This window comes from Rhinolophus ferrumequinum, chromosome 12 (genome assembly GCF_004115265.2).
Source record: "Rhinolophus ferrumequinum isolate MPI-CBG mRhiFer1 chromosome 12, mRhiFer1_v1.p, whole genome shotgun sequence".
Taxonomy (NCBI): domain Eukaryota; kingdom Metazoa; phylum Chordata; class Mammalia; order Chiroptera; family Rhinolophidae; genus Rhinolophus; species Rhinolophus ferrumequinum.
In genome coordinates this window covers 48,545,155-48,566,036 of record NC_046295.1, presented here as the reverse complement: position 1 = coordinate 48,566,036, position 20,882 = coordinate 48,545,155, and the positions used below count along the sequence as shown (strand labels likewise).

The following is a 20,882-nucleotide window of genomic DNA, read 5'->3' as shown; positions in this document are numbered from 1 at the left end:
GTCTGGGGGGTAGTTGATAGCACACCCCCATACCCAGGGGAAGTCTGTAATAGGTTGCATTTGTTTCTAACAAAATCTAAATACCTGCACGTTTCAGAAAGTCACTGTCCTGGAATCTAACCTTTGGAAATATACTTTCAATGTTGGTGGATGTACAGGATGTTCATTGTATTATTGCAAAGATAGATAGATACACCAAGCATATTCAGTGACACTGAATATAGGCATTCTGTTAGCAACAAAAAGCAACCAAAACAAAGCAAATTCCCCACACCTATAGATAACACTTGTGTACACTGCTCCCACCACTGTAGACTCTTCCCACCACAGCCTGGAAAGCCCCTCCTCCAGCATCACCACTGAAAATGCCCCTAACTGTACCATTGCCAGGGACTGCCCCTCTCACCACTCTGCAACCCACCACTGGGGGACCAACCCCTGAGTATTGCCCCCTCGGGTTGTGTAATATAATGACTATTAATAGTACCTTGGATTAACCAGTCAACACAGTATAAGTTAGTAGTGAAAGACTTTCCCATCATTTAGAAAATAATCCAATTTGCTGTCCATTTGGGAGAGAAAGATGAAGAATTTATAGTTCAAGGAAGAAGAAATGCATATAACCAGCAAACATATGAAAAGGTTCTTTACCTCCTTAAAAGTTAAGAATTACTAATGAAAATAAAGATACTTTTCACTAGTTAGATTGGCAGAAATTAGAGAATTACAATATCCAGTGTTATTGAGAGCATTGAAAATAGGGTATTCTCGTACACTGTTGGTGGTGCAATATTTATTACAAACTTCAATGAAAAGTTTCTGGCATTATTTATTAAAATTTAAAGTGCACCTGTTATTTGACTTAGCATTTTCAGTCTAAGAAATGTATTTGACTGAAATAAAATGTCAATATATAGAAGAATGTTTGGTGATGTTTATTTTAGCATTGTTTGTAATACCAAAGATCGGGAGAACCTAAATTCTATATGTTCAGTAATGATAAACAATTGGACTATATGGAAAAACCAAAAGAATAAGTGTAACTATTGTTATGACTAATATCATTAGCAGACAAATAAAGACAGTCAAACAAAATGGATTCTGAGTTCAAAATCAATCCGTGGGATTACAGGCCTGCTCAGTGTCTTGGGATAACTCTGATGTCAGCGGCTTCTCATCCTAGAGGAGTCTTTGATGTCCATAGGTGGAAGCGAGTGTCAGAGACACGGGTAGATGTCCATTTGCCATCAGGCACATAAGGTCCCTTCCAACAAGGTTGGAGAGTGTCTTTTGTTTGATGTCCTTTCCAAAAAAAAAATCCAAAGTATTTTGTCTCCTTGGAGCTGGCTGTGAAAAGAAGCAGTTACCAGTTTGGCATTTTCTTGAAGTGACTTTCAAATCTTGGCAATAGTGTAAGATCTCTCTTTTCAATAAAGTCAGCTCATAAGATTTTTCATCTAATTTAAGTCCAGCTAAATGCACTATGATGCATGAAAGAATGTAAAAACTGAAAAATGGGGAGCCAGGGAGCAGGGAAGAATCAGGTGGCTGTGTTGGGTTTCCCATAGTACCAACTATTCTTTTTTTTTTTTTTTTTTTTTAAATCACTATTCCTGTGCAATTTAACTCTAAAAGACTAAATCTTTTGAGGTGTTTAGGGCCCTTCGGGAACACCACAAAGTTATTCCTACATATATTGAGATTTTTTAACTCTTAAAACCTCAATTTCTAATGAAAATGAAGAAGTAAGTAGTTAGCATTTTTTTTTTTTAAGATTTTATTGGGGAAGGGGAACAGGACTTTATTGGGGAATAGTGTGTACTTCCAGGACTTTTTTCCAAGTTGTTGTCCTTTCAGTCTTAGTTGTGGAGGGCTCAGCTCAGCTCCAGGTCCAGTTGCTGTTGCTAGTTGCAGGGTGCGCAGCCCAAGGTGCCGTGTTCAATCTTAGTTGCAGGGGGCGCTGCCCACCATCCCTTGCAGGACTCGAGGAATCGAACTGGCAACCTTGTGGTTGAGAGGATGCGCTACAACCAACTGAGCCATCCGGTAGCTCAGCGGTAGCTCAGCGGCAGCTCAGCTCAGGGTGCCATGTTCAATCTTAGTTGCAGGGGGCGGAGCCCACCATCCCTTGTGGGACTCGAGGAGTTGAACCAGCACCCTTGTGGTTGAGAGCCCACTGGCCCATGTGGGAATCGAACCGACAGCCTTCAGAGTTAGAAGCACAGAGCCACTGGGCCGGCCCAGCAGTTAGCATTTTTTAGCTTGGCAGATTTATGAAGATATTTTATAACCTTTAGAAACATGTTTCGTAGACACCATCAAAGTCAATTATTAACATGGACTTATTTTTATAAAATTCAGGTAAAATAAAGACATGTCTATTTTACTTAAACCAACAAAGTTAAGCTAGCTTTTATGTACTAAGGATTAATCTTAGATTATGTGAATTTGGAAAACATTTGAGTTAGTTTCATACATACATGGACACACATAGACAGAAACAGAGACCTTTAAGCCACAAGAAAAACTCTCTAGTTTGTAAAAGAACAGTTGGATCCAAATTTTGTTTGGGAGGCATTTACAGTTTTCATCTGTCCTTGACAAGTTAAATTCCAAATGACCTTCCCCCTTTTAAAATTAGGACAGCTATTTTTTTATACCTCAAGGAATTGGACTGACACTTCAGTGACATCATAGGTTGATCCATTTATCTAAATCCTCTTTTGAAACTTCAAGTCACCAATTAAGTGTATGCTTTCCATTCATTTTGCCTAATTTTATAGCCAACTTTTTATAATTGTGCATGTAAAAATTAATTTAGAAGTATCAAAGGATCCTCATCTTGGCCATCGTAGTATTAATGGGAAACTGACTGTCCTGGGGCTTGTTGGCCTGGGAGGCACGATTTCCCATGTTAAGTTGGAGATCTGTAGCATCTGAGCAAACTTTCAGGGAAAACTAGCCTTTCTGTGCGTGTGTCCAGACGAGCCAAAGGCAGTGAATATCCCTATAGGACTGCTTCACACCCTAGAGGAAATTATTCCTGAGGCAACCCCACAAAGATTCTTAGTCACCTAACAATACCTGAGCAAGAGCCAGTGAGAGCTTCCCGGATGCCACCAGAACCACAACGCTTTCCAAGGCTCACCCCCCACACCCTCTCTCAGTGAACCCGTTTTAGGACACCCTGTCCTCACCCCCACCCCCTCAGACTCCCACCAGCTTCTCTGGGATTGGCTGCATTACTGCACTTGATGCCTGGTGGCACCTGTCTTTCCACTCCGGATTCAGGGATTTGCAACAACTGTCGTCACCCTATTGGGTATTTGGGTTGGGGAAACAAGTGTCCTTTTTCTTTCAGACCTGAAATAGAGTTCAGTCTCTCATTTAAGCAATAAAGATTTTGTTTAGACCCTCAATAAGCAATGCAATTAAAAGCTGGAATTAAGAGCATCAACCTATTTTTTTTTCTTCTGGGTTATCTCAACCCTTATCCACCTTGAGGATTTTCTAAAAACAGGTCAAATACAGGGTGGCCCAGGGTGGACTTCTTAGGAATCCTGCCGACTATGCCAAATAAATGCCAATATAAGAAACGTCCAAACCTGTAGAGAATTTTTATGAGTTTGATCCAAAACTGACGACATGCCAGGGAGCAAGATCTCAAATGCTCCCCTTTCTTCTCTTGTTAATTAAAGGAAAATTGTGAAGAAGCTCTAAAAACCTTTAAATAATAGAAATAATGTATACTATTTTTTCCCCCATCCCAGTGAGATGAAAAGAATCATTTGGCTGATCTGGTCTGCAGACTCTTGCAGAAGTAACTCTAAAATAGTATTAATTCAATGAAAACATTGAAAAATGGTACTAGGTTTCTCTTTTCACCAATTTTGATTAAATGTTTTCTAGTTCTAGTCATAAAGATGGTAAAGAGGCCTACCATTACCATTTCTACCTCTCTTCCAGTTTGGTACCTGTACTATGTTACTGATTTTAAGATTTTAGAAGGACTGACAAGGGTTCACCTAGTCCATGATAGGAGCTGTGATGAAGTGCAAGGAAGGTCTCACAAACTGTTATCTGGAAGTCCTCAGAGAGTAGAATTAGCAACATCAGGGAGGAACATCTAAGAACCAATTTAAAATGTTTACTGAACCAATGGAGACTTGTTGATTCCACATTAGCTATATAATAAAACCATTTGTAATTTTTTTCTTTAATGTTTTAGAAGAAATTTTTTTCTACTTTTCAGAAAAGACAAGGAAAGAAATGACAGCCAAAGGTTCTACAGGAATGGAAGTTCTGCTGTCAACATTAGAGGTAAATCACTGACAGACTTTATGTACCTATTGATACCAACCAGTACTGAAGAAAAAAGAAATATGAAGTATAAAACTTTTATCCTAGATGTAAAGCCAATGAATGGTAGTTTGTTTTATGTTTTAAATTAACATTTGGAATGGTGGTATAAACATTCTAATATATATTAGATAAACCTCTAAGTATTATATATTTCCCTATGATTATAATGGTAACCGTATTTTAAACCTTAACAGGCCATTCTAGTTGGTAATAGAAATTAAAGTATTAGCTTAGGAAATAATCTTTAGCTTAAAATAAATGATCGATACTAGAAATTCTCATTTATTGTATTATGTTAGCTGATACATATTCCTGATTTAGTTTACTACATATATTGGTTGAATAACTATATTACATTGGTAATAATTAAATTGCTGTGCCAGTGTAAAAGTTTTGGTGGATCAGCAAGATATATTCAGAATCAGGATTTTATATTTTATTCAGTGCAATGTTAAGATAGGGAGTGAGTACCATTGTACACCTTAAATGTACACAATGTTACATGTCCAATTATATCTCGATAGAGCTGGAAAAGAAAGAACAGAGTGTGAGTTCATGTTTTTTTTTAATAGGAACTGCTTCCTATGAAAAATGACATAAAGCTGTTATTTATTCTAAATTGATCTGTCAGTTTAAAGCAATCTCAATAAAAATACCAACAGTTTTGTTTCTATAGTTCAATAGGAAAATAATAAGCAAGAGTAGAAAGGACATTTCTGAAAAAGAAGAGAAATGAGAAAGGACTAGTCCTTCCAAATATCAGAGAACATTATAAAACTTCAGTAATTCAAATAGTTTATAAATTTCGCACAGTAGTAGACATCAGTGCACTAGAATAGAAAGTGAAAAAATAAATTTAATAGGCTTATGGGAATTTAGTACTACTTAATTCAAGGTAGCATTTCAGATCAATGTGTGATAGAGGGGTTACTTAATAAGTAGAGCTGGGACAAATTGGTAGCCATTCAGAAAAGCATAATGTTGGATGCTTACTTCCTACACCAATATACATTCCATATCAAGCAAATATTTAAACATGGAAAATAAAATCATAATACTAGAGGAAGTAATGAAAGACATTTTTAAATAATCTTACAAGGAAGGCTTTTCTAAGTATGAAAAAAACCACAGGAATTATAGAAGAAAAGATTGATAAATTCAATTATATTAACAAAAGTGCATGGCAAAAAAACACCATAGACATTTGGCAAACTGAGGAAAAATATTTCATATTTTTTCGTATAGTTTTGTTTAAATTCTCGTATGATCTCTGTAACATATGCAGAACTTCCACAAATTAGTAAGAAAAAAAATCAACCCAATAGAAAAATGTGTTAAGGTTATGAACAGACAGTTCCCAGAAAGAAGCAAATTGCATTTGAAAATTGAGCATCACTGGGGTTTTTTTTCTTCCCCTCTTTGCTCATATCACAATTTATTGAGATCAGCAGAGGTGGGAACTGAGAGGTGGCAAATTACATATGGCAGTCTTGTCTGGGTAACGCTTAGCAATAACAATACAACTTCCATTCAGGTTCCAGTGGCCTGAGCTCAGTCACATGGCACAAAACATAATTACAAAAGGGCTGGAAAATGTGGTTTGGCTATGTATCTAGGAAGAATATGACATCAGTTTGCTGAACACAGCAATATTGCTGCCACAATCCACTCTTTAACAAATGTCTGTCGCTGTCATTCTTCCGAATTCTTCCCCAGAGAGTCAGTGGTCCAGTTAATACCTCTAATACTAAGCCAAGGGTCTCTGGTTAATGCACAGTCCTCTACCTGGTCTGGATGGGACTTTTTGGTTCAATCAGTCTGTGAGCTGAAATGATGAGGCAGACACAATACTCATTTCCTTTTGGGAAGGGGAAGAATAAGAGTCTCATGCAAGTTACTGATACACAGCAATTCTGAAATTCCTCTGTATAAATATTGTAAAATCCTCTACTTTGGGGGTGAGGCAGTTCTTTGAATAGGCAGTGATTCTGCTTTGGGTTTTTTTTCATTTTCCCCATTCAGTCATCACTTTTCATAAGAGAAGTGTAACCAAGTACAGTGTTTAAACATTTTCTCAGATTGGTTGCCCAGACTTTGGGAAATAGTTATTTTACATTGCAGGTGGAAGTATAAATTGCCCCGTGAAGACCAGTTTAGTAATAGCCATCAAAATAAATACTCATATTCTTTCACCCAGAAATTCCAGGAATTTGATCCCATGTAAATATATGTACTTAGTTTTTTGTTGCAACTTTTTAATAGCAAAAGATTTTTTAAAAATCCCATTGGTAGGTGACCGGTTACATAAACAATGGCTTAGTAATATAATAGAATATATCCTGTCTCCCTTAAAAAGAATGAAGAAACTACTTATTGATGTATAAAAATTTTAATTTCCAAAATAGTATCTGTAGGGCAATACCATGTGGAAAAGTAAATCTGTATATACACATATACTTATATGGATTTCTTTTATGTGTGCACATTATCTTTGGCTGGAAACATAAGAAACTGATAACACAGTTGTCTTCTGAGAGGGGTGCTAGGTGACTAGGTAGTCACCGTAAATACATTGTAGGGCCTTTTATATTTTGTTTCATTTATTTGTATTATCTGTTTAGTAGAAGATGATGAATTCAAATGACAGATTACTTTCTCTTGTCATAATGTTGGTACTAAGAAAGTAATAGCTCAGATTATTTGCGAAAATTCTTAAGGGCAAGAATAAGAGAGTGAAGTGATAACTGAGAATAGTGGAAACCTGAATATATTTGTTCTTAGAGCAATTGGAAAGGTCATCTGTAAAAGATAGGTAATTCCCAACAGGAAGAGAAAAAGTTTGGGAATCACAGATTTACAATGGTTTAATAAAGCAAATAAACTATTTATTTCAGAACACGAAAGATCTTCAAACTACACTTAATATCTTAAGCATTCTTGTTGAGCTGGTGTCAGCTGGTAAGTTTTTGTTTCCTTTGGTCTCATTTATGTTTGTAAACAGTGATCAACAATGTGTCATGTGTATTTTATTAGGAATTTTCTGGTACTCACATAGAGGCTATTCTGAGTATTGCAATTTGGAAACTGATAATGTCACACTCACTTGTTGTTACTTTGCTTTGGTATTTTTTGGTATCCCTCAAATTACCCTTGAAGTCCATGTGTTTCAGAGCCTTGAACATAGAATTTTGGCATCATTTATATTTACTCTGTACTACTTTCTAATATAAATAAATGAAATATAACAGAATTTGATTTTGATGGTATTTGTTTGATTTCAGAAGTCATCACTTTAAGTATTTCTTGAATGCTAACAAGTTGCGATATCTGAAGATTCTCTGTTTAAACAAATGAAAACTCTTTCAGGTGGCGGTCGAAGAGCGAGTTTCTTAGTGGCCAAAGGTGGTTCACAGCTACTGTTACAGTTACTTGTGAATGCCAGCAAAGACTCTCCCCCGAACGAGGAGCTAATGGTACATATTCATTCTGTTCTTGCGAAGATTGGACCGAAAGGTAAGGGCTTCACTTGTGTGATTATCTAATCTGGAACCATCTTTGTGACACGGATTCTGTGTGCCTTGAAATTGGTCAATTTTTTCAATTTTTTAAATCTAAAATGCTGCTGCTTTTTCTTGGTCTTAGTCATGGAATGACTTTATAGTTAATTAGTGACGTGCAAGAATTGAGGATCCTAAATTCATGAGGAATTCCATTGCATATGGTAGAAAAAGGAAGAAAAAGATGTCAGAATTCCAAGCATGTCTTGGTGTGTGTGTACAGGATACACATAACATGGGTATTGTTGAGGCTAGAAGATGGGAATAGATGGGAATACTTTGAGGAACCTGGAGGTAAAATGTGTTTGCTTTTCATTAATAGTCATATTTGCACTGCACAGTCTCAATGCCCAAGAAACTTACAGTCTAGTTAAGAAGACCAAAAGAGATGTAAAAAATTGTAAGGCTGATTATTACAATGCAAAATATTGAAAAATACAAATTGAGAAGACAAAGGAGGAAGCTAATTTAGGTTAGGTTAACAGATAAAGGCGTCATTTGAATAGAACTTAAGTTCAGTTTATAGTTGTCTTTCTGTACAAAGATTAAAATGGTTTCCTAAATTCTTTGAATAGTGATTTTTAAGAGTCCTGCCATTGCCTTGTAGCATACATATGGGTTTTATTTTTTTTATTTTTTTTTATTTTTATTTTTTTGTTTTGTTTTGTTTTTTTTATTTTATTTTTTAATTTATTGGGGTTACAATTGTTAGTAAAATTACATAGATTTCAGGTGTGCAATTCTGTATCACATCATCCATAAATCACACTGTGTGTTCACCACCCCGAGTCAGCTCCCCTTCCATCACCATACATTTGATCCCCCTCACCCTCATCCCCCACCCCCAACCCCCTTACCCTCTGGTAACCATACATATGGGTTTTAAACTTTGAAGTATTTGGTTAAAATGCTTATTCTAAAAAGTTTGTATGTATGTTTATACAGTTTATGTATTTATATTTCATGCATATCTTTATGTATTGTATAAGTATTTATTATTTTTAATAAGTTGTCTTAAAGCATCCCTGAGATAACTTTAATTTTCCAGCTATCTTAGGGGCCTTAAGACTTAAACAAATATAAACTTTATTTAAGAAATATGTTGTTAGCTGTCTCTTATTTTTCTTTTCTTTTTGTTTGAGATTTAAGGGCTCTCCTCTGAGATTTTTGCTGAAAATGAAGAATAAAATGAGAAAATCTTACTTGATAAATATTGTTATATCATGCTTCCTCCTCTATTTAGAACCAGATTATCTTTCTTCTGCTTTACATGAAATTAAATTAAGACATTGATGTATTTAATTTATATTTGTATTTAATGTCTTTTATGTTGTAGCTCTTTTATTTTCTTTAATACTTTTAAGTTTGTGCTATTTCCTTTATTGTCCTATTTTTCCATTTTTGTCATTCGAGGACACTGCAGTAATTTTTTGAGTGATTTTTCTATCCTTTCTTTTTTCTTGTGAGAGGAGAATAATTTTCCCTTAGGAATATTTAATTCTTTTTGACTTAAAATTCTTGGTGTTGATGAAATAATTTTGCTTGCTGGTCCTGCTTACTTTTTTTGTTTAAACTCTTAACATTGTTAAATTCTTGTTATCCAGGTTGTTTTTAATATTATAATCTCTTTGTGAGGATAAAAATCAAGACCTTCTTCTCTTCCTTTTCTGTATTAAGAATTAGATCCCTTTAACTTTGTAAGTTATGTAAATGTCTAACCACTATGCTATATACCTGAAACTAACATAATATCGAATATCAACTGCAATTGAAAAATAAAAACAATTAAGAAAAAGAATTAGATCCCTTTAGAAATTTATTTGGTAATGTTTGCTAGATTATTTTCTATGTAAGTTGCTCATTTATTAATTAATTTAAGTCTGAAGAAAATTCTGCTAATATTAAGTAAATAATATTGGTAGTGGACACATAGATCCTTACAGGTCTCCTTAACCATGTGATGGTATTCTTTTGAATATGTGGAACTGGACAGACATACATACATGTAATGGATCAGTTCATGTCTTCCTGTCATGACAGTCTAAGTGTCGGGCTACTCTAACCCCTATCCCTCTGCTCTATCCCCTCTCCTGCCTCTTAGTACTTTCTTTCAAGCCATGTTAAAAGGTCAAAAGAATATTTTTAGACTCATACAAGAAATTGATTATACCTGTAGATATTTCAGGGCAACTTTACATTTGATAATATGAATTCATAATACACATTTTAAATATCTCATTGCTTTATGACCTCTTCATTTCATTCAAAGTTACTTATGAATAAATTGTTTATTTTTTTTAAACAGACAAAAAATTTGGAGTGAAAGCTAGAATTAATGGAACTCTGAATTTAACCCTGAATTTGGTCAAACAGAATTTGCAGAATCATCGCTTGGTTTTGCCTTGTCTTCAGCTTTTACGAGTATATTCGGCAAACTGTGAGTATTTCAGAGCAGTTTTTAGTTAACTCAGTGTTTTGAAGTTACAGAAAATGAAAAGTTAAAAGTACCTTAACTCCATAAATCTCTAAAATTTGTGGACAAAGAAAGATACTTAATACGGCTCTTTATAACTCCTAACCCCACCACCACCACCATCAAAGTGATCTGGGGTGAGTTGACAAAGTCTTGAGGATTCTCATTAATTCCCCCAGTGGGTAAAGGCCTGTAGTGAGGGGGAGGAGCTGGTGGCCTGTGGGAAAGATGTGGAAGAATAGGAGGGTATTTGGCTGCTGGAAAAACTGCTGTGTCTGTTTGGATTTTCGCAAATGAGATGAAAGTTGAGAAGGATGGCATGTGGTAGCATAGTCACCTAGAGCTAATTATCTTCAGCAATCATCAGGGAAGTAGCAGAACAGATAATAAATAAATGGTACAGGAGCCTGTGAGGAAGCTGGAGAGAAGAGGGATCACTGAGAGATGGCATCAGATGAAATCTCTCCCTCTCTCTCTCTTTCTCTCTCAACCCCATAAACTGTGGATTTTATTTCTATTCCTTGGAATTGGGGTGGTTAACAAAACACCCAAAATTGTACATGTTATTGCAAAAACTCATTGCAAAATAATGATAATCAAAGTGGTAGACGTGTGCGTGTGTGCATATATGTATATGTGTGTGTATAAATTTATATGTATGTTTGTGTGTATTTATATCTATACTTTGTCAGTGTGGCTAAAGGTGTGCTCAGAGGAAAATAGCTTTGAACACTTAAATAATTAACACATAATTAAAAAGAACATAAGGAAATGAATGAATTTCCAGAGAAGTTAGGAACAGAGCAATAAACATAAGGAAAGAAAAGGAATGAAATAGTAAAGGAAAAAAAACCAAAACCTTATAAAATAATAATAAAAAAAAATAACCCAGCTGATATAACTAAATAAAACAATTGGATTACAAATAAAACAGGTAAACCACTGAATACCCCCATTAAGAAAAAACGGTGGTAGCACAGACAGATTTTTAAAAGGTATAATGTAATAATAAATAGATACAGAGGAAATTAAAGTCACCATACAACACCTTAAGAACTACATTTTTGGTAGCATTTTATTGAATTAACCACTAGATGTCTAGTAAATGGTTTATAATTCTTTAAATAATGTTTGTTCAGAGTTGAAATGTTTGGCACAGTTCTCTGATTAGGTAATTGTTTGAGTCTTGGGTGTGAAACTCTAAATTTGTTACCTCTTTTTCCCTACTACAGTTGCTTTACTTAAGGTCCTCATTACCTGTCACCTAGACCACAGCCTCCAAATGTCTCTTTCCAGTCCATCTTCCCCAGAGTGTTGTGAGATCTGACCTGTATTTAAAATGTAGATCTGATTTGTTCCTTTTGGGCAATTTCCTATAGATCAATGAATTAACACTCATAATTGACCTTCTTATCTTATCTTCTCATTGGTATGCTTTTGTCTGGTACTATGTTTAACAAGATGTAACTGCTCATACCCACGGTGTTCATTGACTCTGTTCTATTATCTGTGTTTCTGTCTCTAGAGGTATTCCAGAGTCCATTCACCTCTTACTGCAACTCCTATCCTAGCTAACTCCTCCTCATTTGTAAAGACTGAGCCAGGGCATCAATTTTTCCAGAAATGCCTGTTTCACTGTGGAGTTAGGGACTCCTCACCAGTGTAACCTCAATAGCCTACAACTCTTAAGCTATTTGGAAAGTAATTTAGTTAGTATTGGTTTGTTTACTGTTTCTGTCATTCTCTCCTACACTGTGTTTTCTCAAGGCAGACATTGTTTGTTTTTGTCTCAGAATCCCCGTGACATAGTATTCACTAAATTTATTGAAGAAGCAAATGAAACAGTTTAAAAGTATTTTTTTGTAGTAATATTTTTTTAATATAACTTCTTTCAGAATTTCTCTGCAACTTCTCATAAAAAAATTAAGTAAAAATTTTTTTTCAAGTGATTATCTAAAGTGCACTTTATGAGGGACTTGGGTTCCCATGTACTAAACAATTTTTATATGTTTTTGGTTATGTATCAACAATTCTATACATTTCTACTTACTGAAGTTTTTAAGTCATTTTATATCTTTTTCTCCCCCTCCCAGCTGTGAATTCAGTATCCTTAGGGAAAAATGGAGTTGTGGAACTGATGTTTAAAATCATTGGACCATTTAGTAAGAAGAATTCGGGTCTTATGAAGTGAGTAAATGTTTTGAGTGTAAATAGAGGTATATGCTTTAATTATTCTGGGCCCCTCATTATCTTGATCTGTACAATTAGCAGTTGAGTTAAATTGTACCTAGGGTCCTTTCTTAGTTCTTAGTGATTTTATTATGATAAAGATTTTCTTTAGTATAAAGTTTAATCTTCAAAGGTATATCAAAATTAGAAAACTTTAATATTTGGAATATAGTGTTATGGAATTTTAGACTTTGAACATTCATAGATAGTGTAAGAGGAAAAAGAGATCATTTATACAGTATCATTCATTCAGAAACATTCATTGAGTGCCTACTATATCCCTTATCAATTTTGCAGTCTTTTAATGACTACTTCCTTCATTCTCACAATTATCTGAACGTATTTTAAATTTATACATTTCTTTTTTGCCAAAATGGTGTCACTCTTTCTTTTTTCTTATTTTGGAAACATTATCTATATCTATATATCTATATATATTCATTTTTGGTCTTCAGAAAATAAAAGCAGTTTCCAGTTTGGTTATATTTAGTATTTTCTTAAGCCATATTTGAGGTCATTCTTTAAAAAAATTTTTTATTATGGAATTTTTAAAATATACGTAGACTTTATATTATATTAAACTAATTAATTATCTTGAATTAGTTATATTAATTATTTTTTTCAGCAGTTGATAAACATTCTGTCATTTTTCCTCATTTATTTCCTTCCAAGCTTTTGTTTATTTTTTGGGGGGTATTTTGAAGCAAATCTTAGATGTCATTTATATGATATCTTTGCACCAAACTTTGTAATTTTTTTTTAATCTAGTGGAACTATGGAACAAGCATGATGGTCTTTGGAGTCAGAAAGAACTGGGTTTATACCCCTCTTTTGCCAGTGTTGAAGAATAAACATCAAGGATTAGAAACTGTCAGAAGCCCTTTGATTTGGTTCAAATGTGTTATAAACAACTGCCAGCAGAGAGAAAGACTATTTCTGAAAGTAAATTTTTATAATTTCGAATGAAGATTTAGCTGTAGGTGGGAAAATCCTGTGAGTACGTTGCAAGTGATTGCATCTAAGTGATTGTGTTGGTTTCCTAGGGCTGTTGAGACAAAGTGCCCTTTTGAGCGTAAATTTGGTGGTTTAAAATAATAGAAAGTCATTGTCTCAGAGTTCTGGAGGCTTGAAGTCCAAAATCAACTTGTCAGCTGGGCTAATGTTCCCTTTAAGCATTGGGAGAATGTATGGGAGAATCCTTCCTTGTTTCTCCTAGCTTTTGGTGGATTGCTGGCAATCTAGGGTGTTCCCTTGGCTTGTAGCTACAACATTTCAATCTCTGGCTCCATTGTCACATGGTGTTCTCCCCTCATGTGTCTATCTTTAAATAGTCTTTCCTCTTCTTACAAGGATACCAGTCATGATGGATTAAGGGCTACTTACTCCAATATGACCTCATCTTAACTAATTACATCTGCAACAACACTATTTCCAAATAAGGTCACATCTGAGGTGCTGGGGATTAGGAATTCAGCATATGTTTTTGGAAGAGACTGACATTTCTGATTTCATAATTTTCTTTCTCAACAGAGAAATTCAACAAGAGAAATTCAGTTTCAATATCTCTTAGTTTTTATAGGACCCAAGGCATGTTATAATCTGAAATCTTTAGTTCCCTTATTCATAAAATGTACCAATTCTCTGGACCGGGATTATGTTAAGAATTAAACTGGAAAACACATTTTGGAGGCACCTAAAACAATTCCTGGCATTTATTCAAGTCTTGCTACACAAATCTTTTTCATAATTTGCTGTTTCACTTGAAAGACCATTTAGTTCTTTGTTTAATTTTGACCAATTTAAAAGCCATATTGTACAGTTTCATGTACATTTTATTGCACAATTATAATTATGGAATGTTTCTTACTGATCATTCAGTGCTATGGAAATTTAGCATGTGATTTTATAATTTTTATTTACTTTTAACTTACCATTACCAAAATATCACATTGTTTTCACAGTTTACAGGCATGAATTTATATATTTTTAAAGCATATCCTTTTGTTCTTATTTTACAAATGTTATAAATAATGGCTTATATTTATCAAAAAACCAAAGTATAATTGTTAACGACTTGCTCTAGAGGGTAGCAGTAATGAGCATTTATTATAAATGAGCACATGCTCAGTGCCTAGTCCTGGATTATTGTTTCAGGTGTAACTATGAACCAATATCCATCTTAAATTTTACTTTGTTTTTGCTTTGAATTTTGTGAGTGTTTTGTTTTTTTCCACAGATGTGCACGTTTTATTACATTATGTAGGTTGTAAAATTATCTGGGATAAATTTATTTTCTACTTTTATACCCGTGAAGAACCTGCTACTGTGGGTATCTAGTAGGCATTCAACAAATGCTTAATGATGAGTGAAATGCTTAAGTTTGACAATGTACATATTTTTATGCAAATTAATTATAGTTGTTGAAATCTTACTAAGAAGTACTGTAGTATGTAGCCTTATGTTTATAAAGTTACTGAAATTAAGTAACCATTTCTTCAGTAATTCTTTTTTAAAAGAACGAATTATAGGTTTTCCATAGTGATGTTACATAATATGTTTTTAAAGGTGATTAATAGCAGTTGATTTCAGTGTATGTAAGAGTGTTTATGTTCAAAGAAAATATAAGTAACTTCAATTTTTTAGGCTATTCCTTTGTCCTCTAATGGACAGTAAGAGTTTTTGAGACATTAATTAGGTTCATTATTCTCATTGGTGCCTTACGACTGAAAAATGTTAAGGGCTCCTATTTCTTCTCCCCAAACCTCCTAATTGCAAAATATTTTACATTTATTATCGCCTTAAATATTAGGATTACTGCTTGATAGAGCTAAAATACTTTATAGTCAGGTAGCTACAAATATCTATAGGATTTTGTAGTTATGAGCTTTATTTGTGTTAAAACTTGTTTTTTTTTTCATTTCTTTGTGAGTCAGGATCTATGATTCTTAACGTTCCTGTGTGAACTCTGTCAGGGTCACATACAATTATTATAATTGATTTCATTCATTTAACCTCTGACATAAAACTTAGATATTGTTAATTTTCTTCTTTAAATTTTTTTTGGTGCTTTTCTGTTGATAGTTCAATCTTCCTTATATTTGATTTTAACCTGAAAGGAGAGATGCATATAGATAAACACCATAAGTAATTGACTATAACAGGAGTGACTTTTGGAATAGATAATTACTTTTCTGAAAAGATTGTATGAATTTACTATTGTAGATTAATTTTACTAGTTTTGTTGTTGTTTGTGTTTTCTCATGTTGACAGGGTTGCTTTAGACACTCTTGCTGCATTGCTAAAATCAAGTAAGTTTTTAAATACTAGACATACTAGATACTATTTTTTTGAGAATTTATCTACAATGTTAAACTGGAAATGTAGATTTAGTCTATAGTTATAAAGCTGGTTTGTAAGAATTTAATGTCAAAGTTGATTTTATCTTTTAGTACAGTTGATGTCATAACTAATGTCAATGTTTACTGAGCTATAATTTATTCAAGAAGTTTGACTTCTTTTTTCTAAGTTGTTACTAGTAAAACATAAATATCCCTGTTAGTAGAGAAAAGTAATATGTAAATATTATATAAGTATACTTTTTTAAAAAGTGAAGCTAACCTGGTATTGAGAATGTTTGCTGTGAAGAGTATGTTACTCTCTCTACATAACACACATGATTAATTTAGAGCCCTCTTATTAGAAATTTTATTTCTACCATAAATTCAAATTTATAACGTTATAATGGCTTTTAATGTAAATTTACAGTTTACTAAATTTACTGACAAACTAAAGCACTATTTATCTTCAAACTTGAAGCATAGAGTAAATGTGTCTTATCATGATATGTTGCCTTTGAAGAGTAATTACCTACATTATGTTTTTTCTCTCCAAGATACTCAGTATCTCTGTTTTAAATAATTTTAATTAGCACCCCAATTTCCACTGTTTGATTATTTGATTAACATCTTATTTAACCGCATTTAGTCCTAAAGGTCTGTATTGATGATGGCTTTCAATGTTGTTTTCCCCCAAAATTATGAAGGGTGAGACCAGCTTGCCCTTAAGTTTGAATGACCAGAATTGTTTATTTGAATAGTAGCACATGACTGATTGGTATATCTTATAGTTGGTAAAATAATGATTTATTAAATTTAAAAATCACCTGGTGTATTAGTATTATATACCAGAGTATATAAATTCAGTGAACAGTTTTATCTTTGTAATGAAATGTGTGATACTCAGTTAGGTTAGCTGTATAGCTTTGTTTGTATATTTGATGTGATAAACTTTAGACCAAGATCAGAGTACTTGGGTTAACGTCAAAAGATTTTTGTAGCACTGCTTTGCTGTGCCCTTTGTGGTTCAAATTGTTAAAAGATGAATTTTTAAATTAATATAGGCATATGTTTTTGATTTGGAGTAGACTAGCTATTAAAACTAAACTTTTACTAAAGTTTACTAATTTTCAGAATCACTGATGACAAAGACATTAATTTTAAGTCAGTAAAAACTAAAACCCTCTTAAGTTTCAACTATTTTGTAGAAATCAGTTGTCCTAAGATGACTGAGATCTGCTATCTTCAGTTTTAAGTAGTAATCTTCCTTTTACTCCCTCCCTTCTTTTCCTTCAAAGGATGATGGTGGGCAAACATATCTGTTTATTCCATCCAGTGAAAAAGTAATTGACAAGTAGAGTGACTCTTATTTATATTTAATATTTTTTTCATTTGGCACATGACACTAAATAGGGTAAATAGTTAATGATGCAAAATAATATTAAGTGGCACACTGCATATTTTTAAATGCACTATGACATTTTGGAGCAGTCTCATTCATTGATTTCTTTTTTGGGGAGGACCGGGAACAGTAATTTACTTTAAAAGAATAATAAAACTACTGTAATAAACCTGAGAGAGTGTAAAGCAAAGAATGTACACACACAGTACAGGAAGGCAGGCAGCTTAGCTGCCATTGCTGGAATCTAGATTAGATCTGCAGTGTAAAGGGAAACCTAAATTGTATTTTAACTAGAAAGGGAAGAAGAGACATAGGCTGATTGTGAGTTAGGTGTCCTAAACACAGGAATAAAACCGGCTTTACTAAACTGTTTGAATAAAACCCCCTACTAAACTGTTTTAATTGTGCTCAGTTGCAGATTGCAGATAGCTCTGTTCACTTTTCTTAAGGGTCATTCAGCACCTGTATTTGAGTTACTGGCAAATTTTTTATTTGATCTTTAATAAAGAATTTAAAAATTTTCCTGAAATACCATTTAGGCTATTGAGAATTCCAGTGGAAATATAGTTTATAACAGGAGTTACAATGATCATAATGTCTTTTAAGAAGCTCATATTCACAGCTAGAAGCTAAAGTGGTATATATTCCAGCTGGTGTAAACAAACTGTGTATATTCGTTTAAAATACATGAAACTATTGTTAGTCAAAACTATTGAACTGATGTTATAAATAGCCATAGCCTTAGCAAAACTAGCTCTTCCAGACATAGAAGTTTTGCAGCTTTCACATAAGAACTCCCCACCCCTTCCCCACTCTGGGAGTCTCTTTCAGCTCTTTAATGTCAGAACATAATTTCAGAGGGGAATTAATAAGGTTGTTGATTTCAATGTCTTTATGTTTTAGGTATGTATTAGCACATTTGGGAACTGTAGTAATTCTTTGAGGCAAATAAAAGCAGCAGAGCTTTTCTATTGCATTATCTTAGTGTCCATGCCATGAGGCAGGGACTCATTTTATAGGTAAGCGTAGATTAGGAAGAGATCGATATTCCCTTGTAACTGAACAACCTCAGATGGATTGATATTCCACTTGATCTTGTACTCTTTTAATTGGCCCACCCATGTGGTGCTGAGTGGCTCAAGATGTCACTGTGACATGATTCCCTTGCTGCCATCTTACTTAATTGCACCCATTTGGTTAATAATTTTAAATGTTAACATTTAAAAAATAACAAAATAGGTCAAATTTGTGGATTTATTTCAATTCTATCCCAATAAAATTGACCATTTCCAAAAAGAACCTTTAATGTAGTTTTCATTACATTAAAAAATTAATGATCAGAAAGTACCATCTTCTAATTACATAATGTTCCTTACATTTTATTTATTAGAAAGTTGTATAAGTATTTTTAATGTAGCATTGTTTTGCATGGATAGTCATATAATTGTGGGGGGTAATTAAAGCAATTATTTTCAATGGAAAAGCAAAGTTTGTAACAGAAGTTACAATAATGTTATTGGCTTTTAACAAAATCATATTCACAGCTAGTAACTTAAGGACTTACATATTTCAAAGTCATATAATCAAAGTCAGTATATTTGTAAGTTTAAAAATACATGAAACTTGTTAGTATTAGGGCTACATTTAAAAATATGTAGCCCTAATTGCATTAAAGACAATTTTGTTGTCTGTTAACCACAAAACAATGTATGTACATGTTTCTGGAAAATATTGTAACTTGCCATCTGGAACTTATGTTTATTTTGTTAGAAAAAAATATTTATGTGGTTGTTATATTTTTTTGGAAAAGAAGAATAGTAATTCATTACAATGTTGTGGTTAAATTTTTAATTTGATCTATTCTACCTCTTACTCCTGTCATTTAAAAAATATTCTTTCTCAATTTTCTTTTGTTAAAGAAACAAATGCCAGGAGAGCTGTAGACAGAGGATATGTCCAAGTCCTTTTAACAATTTATGTAGATTGGCACCGCCATGATAATCGGCATAGAAACATGCTCATTCGGAAAGGAATTTTACAGAGTTTAAAAAGTGTTACAAACATCAAGTTGGGAAGAAAAGCGTTTATTGATGCCAATGGGATGAAAATTCTCTATAACACTTCACAAGTGAGTTTTAAATTTTCTTCCTGTTATTGTGATTATGTATTAATAATATGATTTGCTTCTTAGGAAAACTTAATATTTCTAAAAATATTCAAAATATATTTTAAAAATATATTTAAAAAATTAAGAACCAAAAGGCATAATTATTTCTCACATGTGACTGCAGAATGAGTTGGAGAAAGTGCTCAATGCATATCTCTGCAGTGTGAGATTTTCCCCCCATAGGTAAAAGAGAGATAAATAAATCCATCCACTGGGCTGGAAGGGATCCCATATAGCCATGTTTTCTAGGATATGCTGTACGTTAGTTGTATATGTTCCCCTCATCAGGTGTTTATGGATCCTTTACAATTGGTAAGGCAGTCCTGTTTGTGAGTATTCTCAATGTCTTCCTTTTTCATAGAGCATTTTTAAACAGAGAAGGTACAAAAATTGAAACCTGAAGTTAGGGATTCTTCTTCTGCCAGCCATTGTAAGCATAAACATTCTTGACAATATCTTGAGCAAGATTCGTTCTAGCATCTGTATAAGACTGTTAGCTCTGGGGTATAGGGATGTTACAATGCAACCCTTTGTTTTTTGAAGACTATTATTATTAGAAAGAAAATTGTCTTTTTGAAAATTCCAGCCAGTTAATAATATCTCAGTTGTGTCTTCTTGGTCTTACACACAACATATTATACAACCTCTTTCTACATTAGTGTAAAGATACAGAAACACACATTTTATGTTTACCCTTCCTTAGCTTTTTTTCCCCTAGATCAATCATATACACTTGTTTTTACTATTCCTAATATAGGCAATGGTGGATATTTGATATATTAATTTCTCATTATAATTAATTATATTAATTTATTACAATATTATATATTAATTTATTATAATATTATAATATGAAATATATTAATTATAAATATTATAATATAATTATAATTATAATATTATATATTAATTTATTATAATATTATAATATAAAATATATTAATTAATTAATTTCTCATTATAATTAATAATTATAATTAAGAAATTAATTGCCTTAATTTCTCATGTTTTGACAGGTCAGATGTGAAGATTTGTATTAAAAATTTTACAGGGTATTGAAAGTGCCATCTAAATATCAGTTGTCAATAATAATAATAATAGTGTTATATGACATAGTTTCAAACCCTTACATATTAGCTCTTCTTAAGATTAGGTACCAGGACAGCAAATTAGACTCTTAAAACTTACAACCGTGATATTCAGGCTATTCTTTATAAGTTGAACAGCCAACTTATTAGAGGTGTAATTATTGCATGATAACTGATAAAATTCTGAGAAAGGTGCAACCAAATGTACATTCCTTTTTATTTCTTATACCTTTCTTACTTAAATTTTTTTCTTCTCTTAACTTTTCTTT

At 33.1% G+C, this 20,882-nt stretch overlaps 1 protein-coding gene across 6 annotated transcripts in view; it reads left to right on the top strand.

Annotated features, from left to right (window-relative positions):
- Positions 1–20,882, top strand: part of AGTPBP1 (ATP/GTP binding carboxypeptidase 1) — a 136,876-nt gene that overhangs the window by 34,434 nt on the left and 81,560 nt on the right. For all 6 annotated transcript variants that reach the window (XM_033122884.1, XM_033122882.1, XM_033122881.1 and 3 more), the window contains exons 4-10: positions 4,253–4,320; positions 7,257–7,320; positions 7,729–7,875; positions 10,225–10,356; positions 12,486–12,579; positions 15,892–15,929; positions 19,278–19,486. In XM_033122884.1, the coding sequence (XP_032978775.1) occupies positions 4,253–4,320; positions 7,257–7,320; positions 7,729–7,875; positions 10,225–10,356; positions 12,486–12,579; positions 15,892–15,929; positions 19,278–19,486 (752 nt within the window). The remainder of the gene's footprint in view (positions 1–4,252; positions 4,321–7,256; positions 7,321–7,728; positions 7,876–10,224; positions 10,357–12,485; positions 12,580–15,891; positions 15,930–19,277; positions 19,487–20,882) is intronic.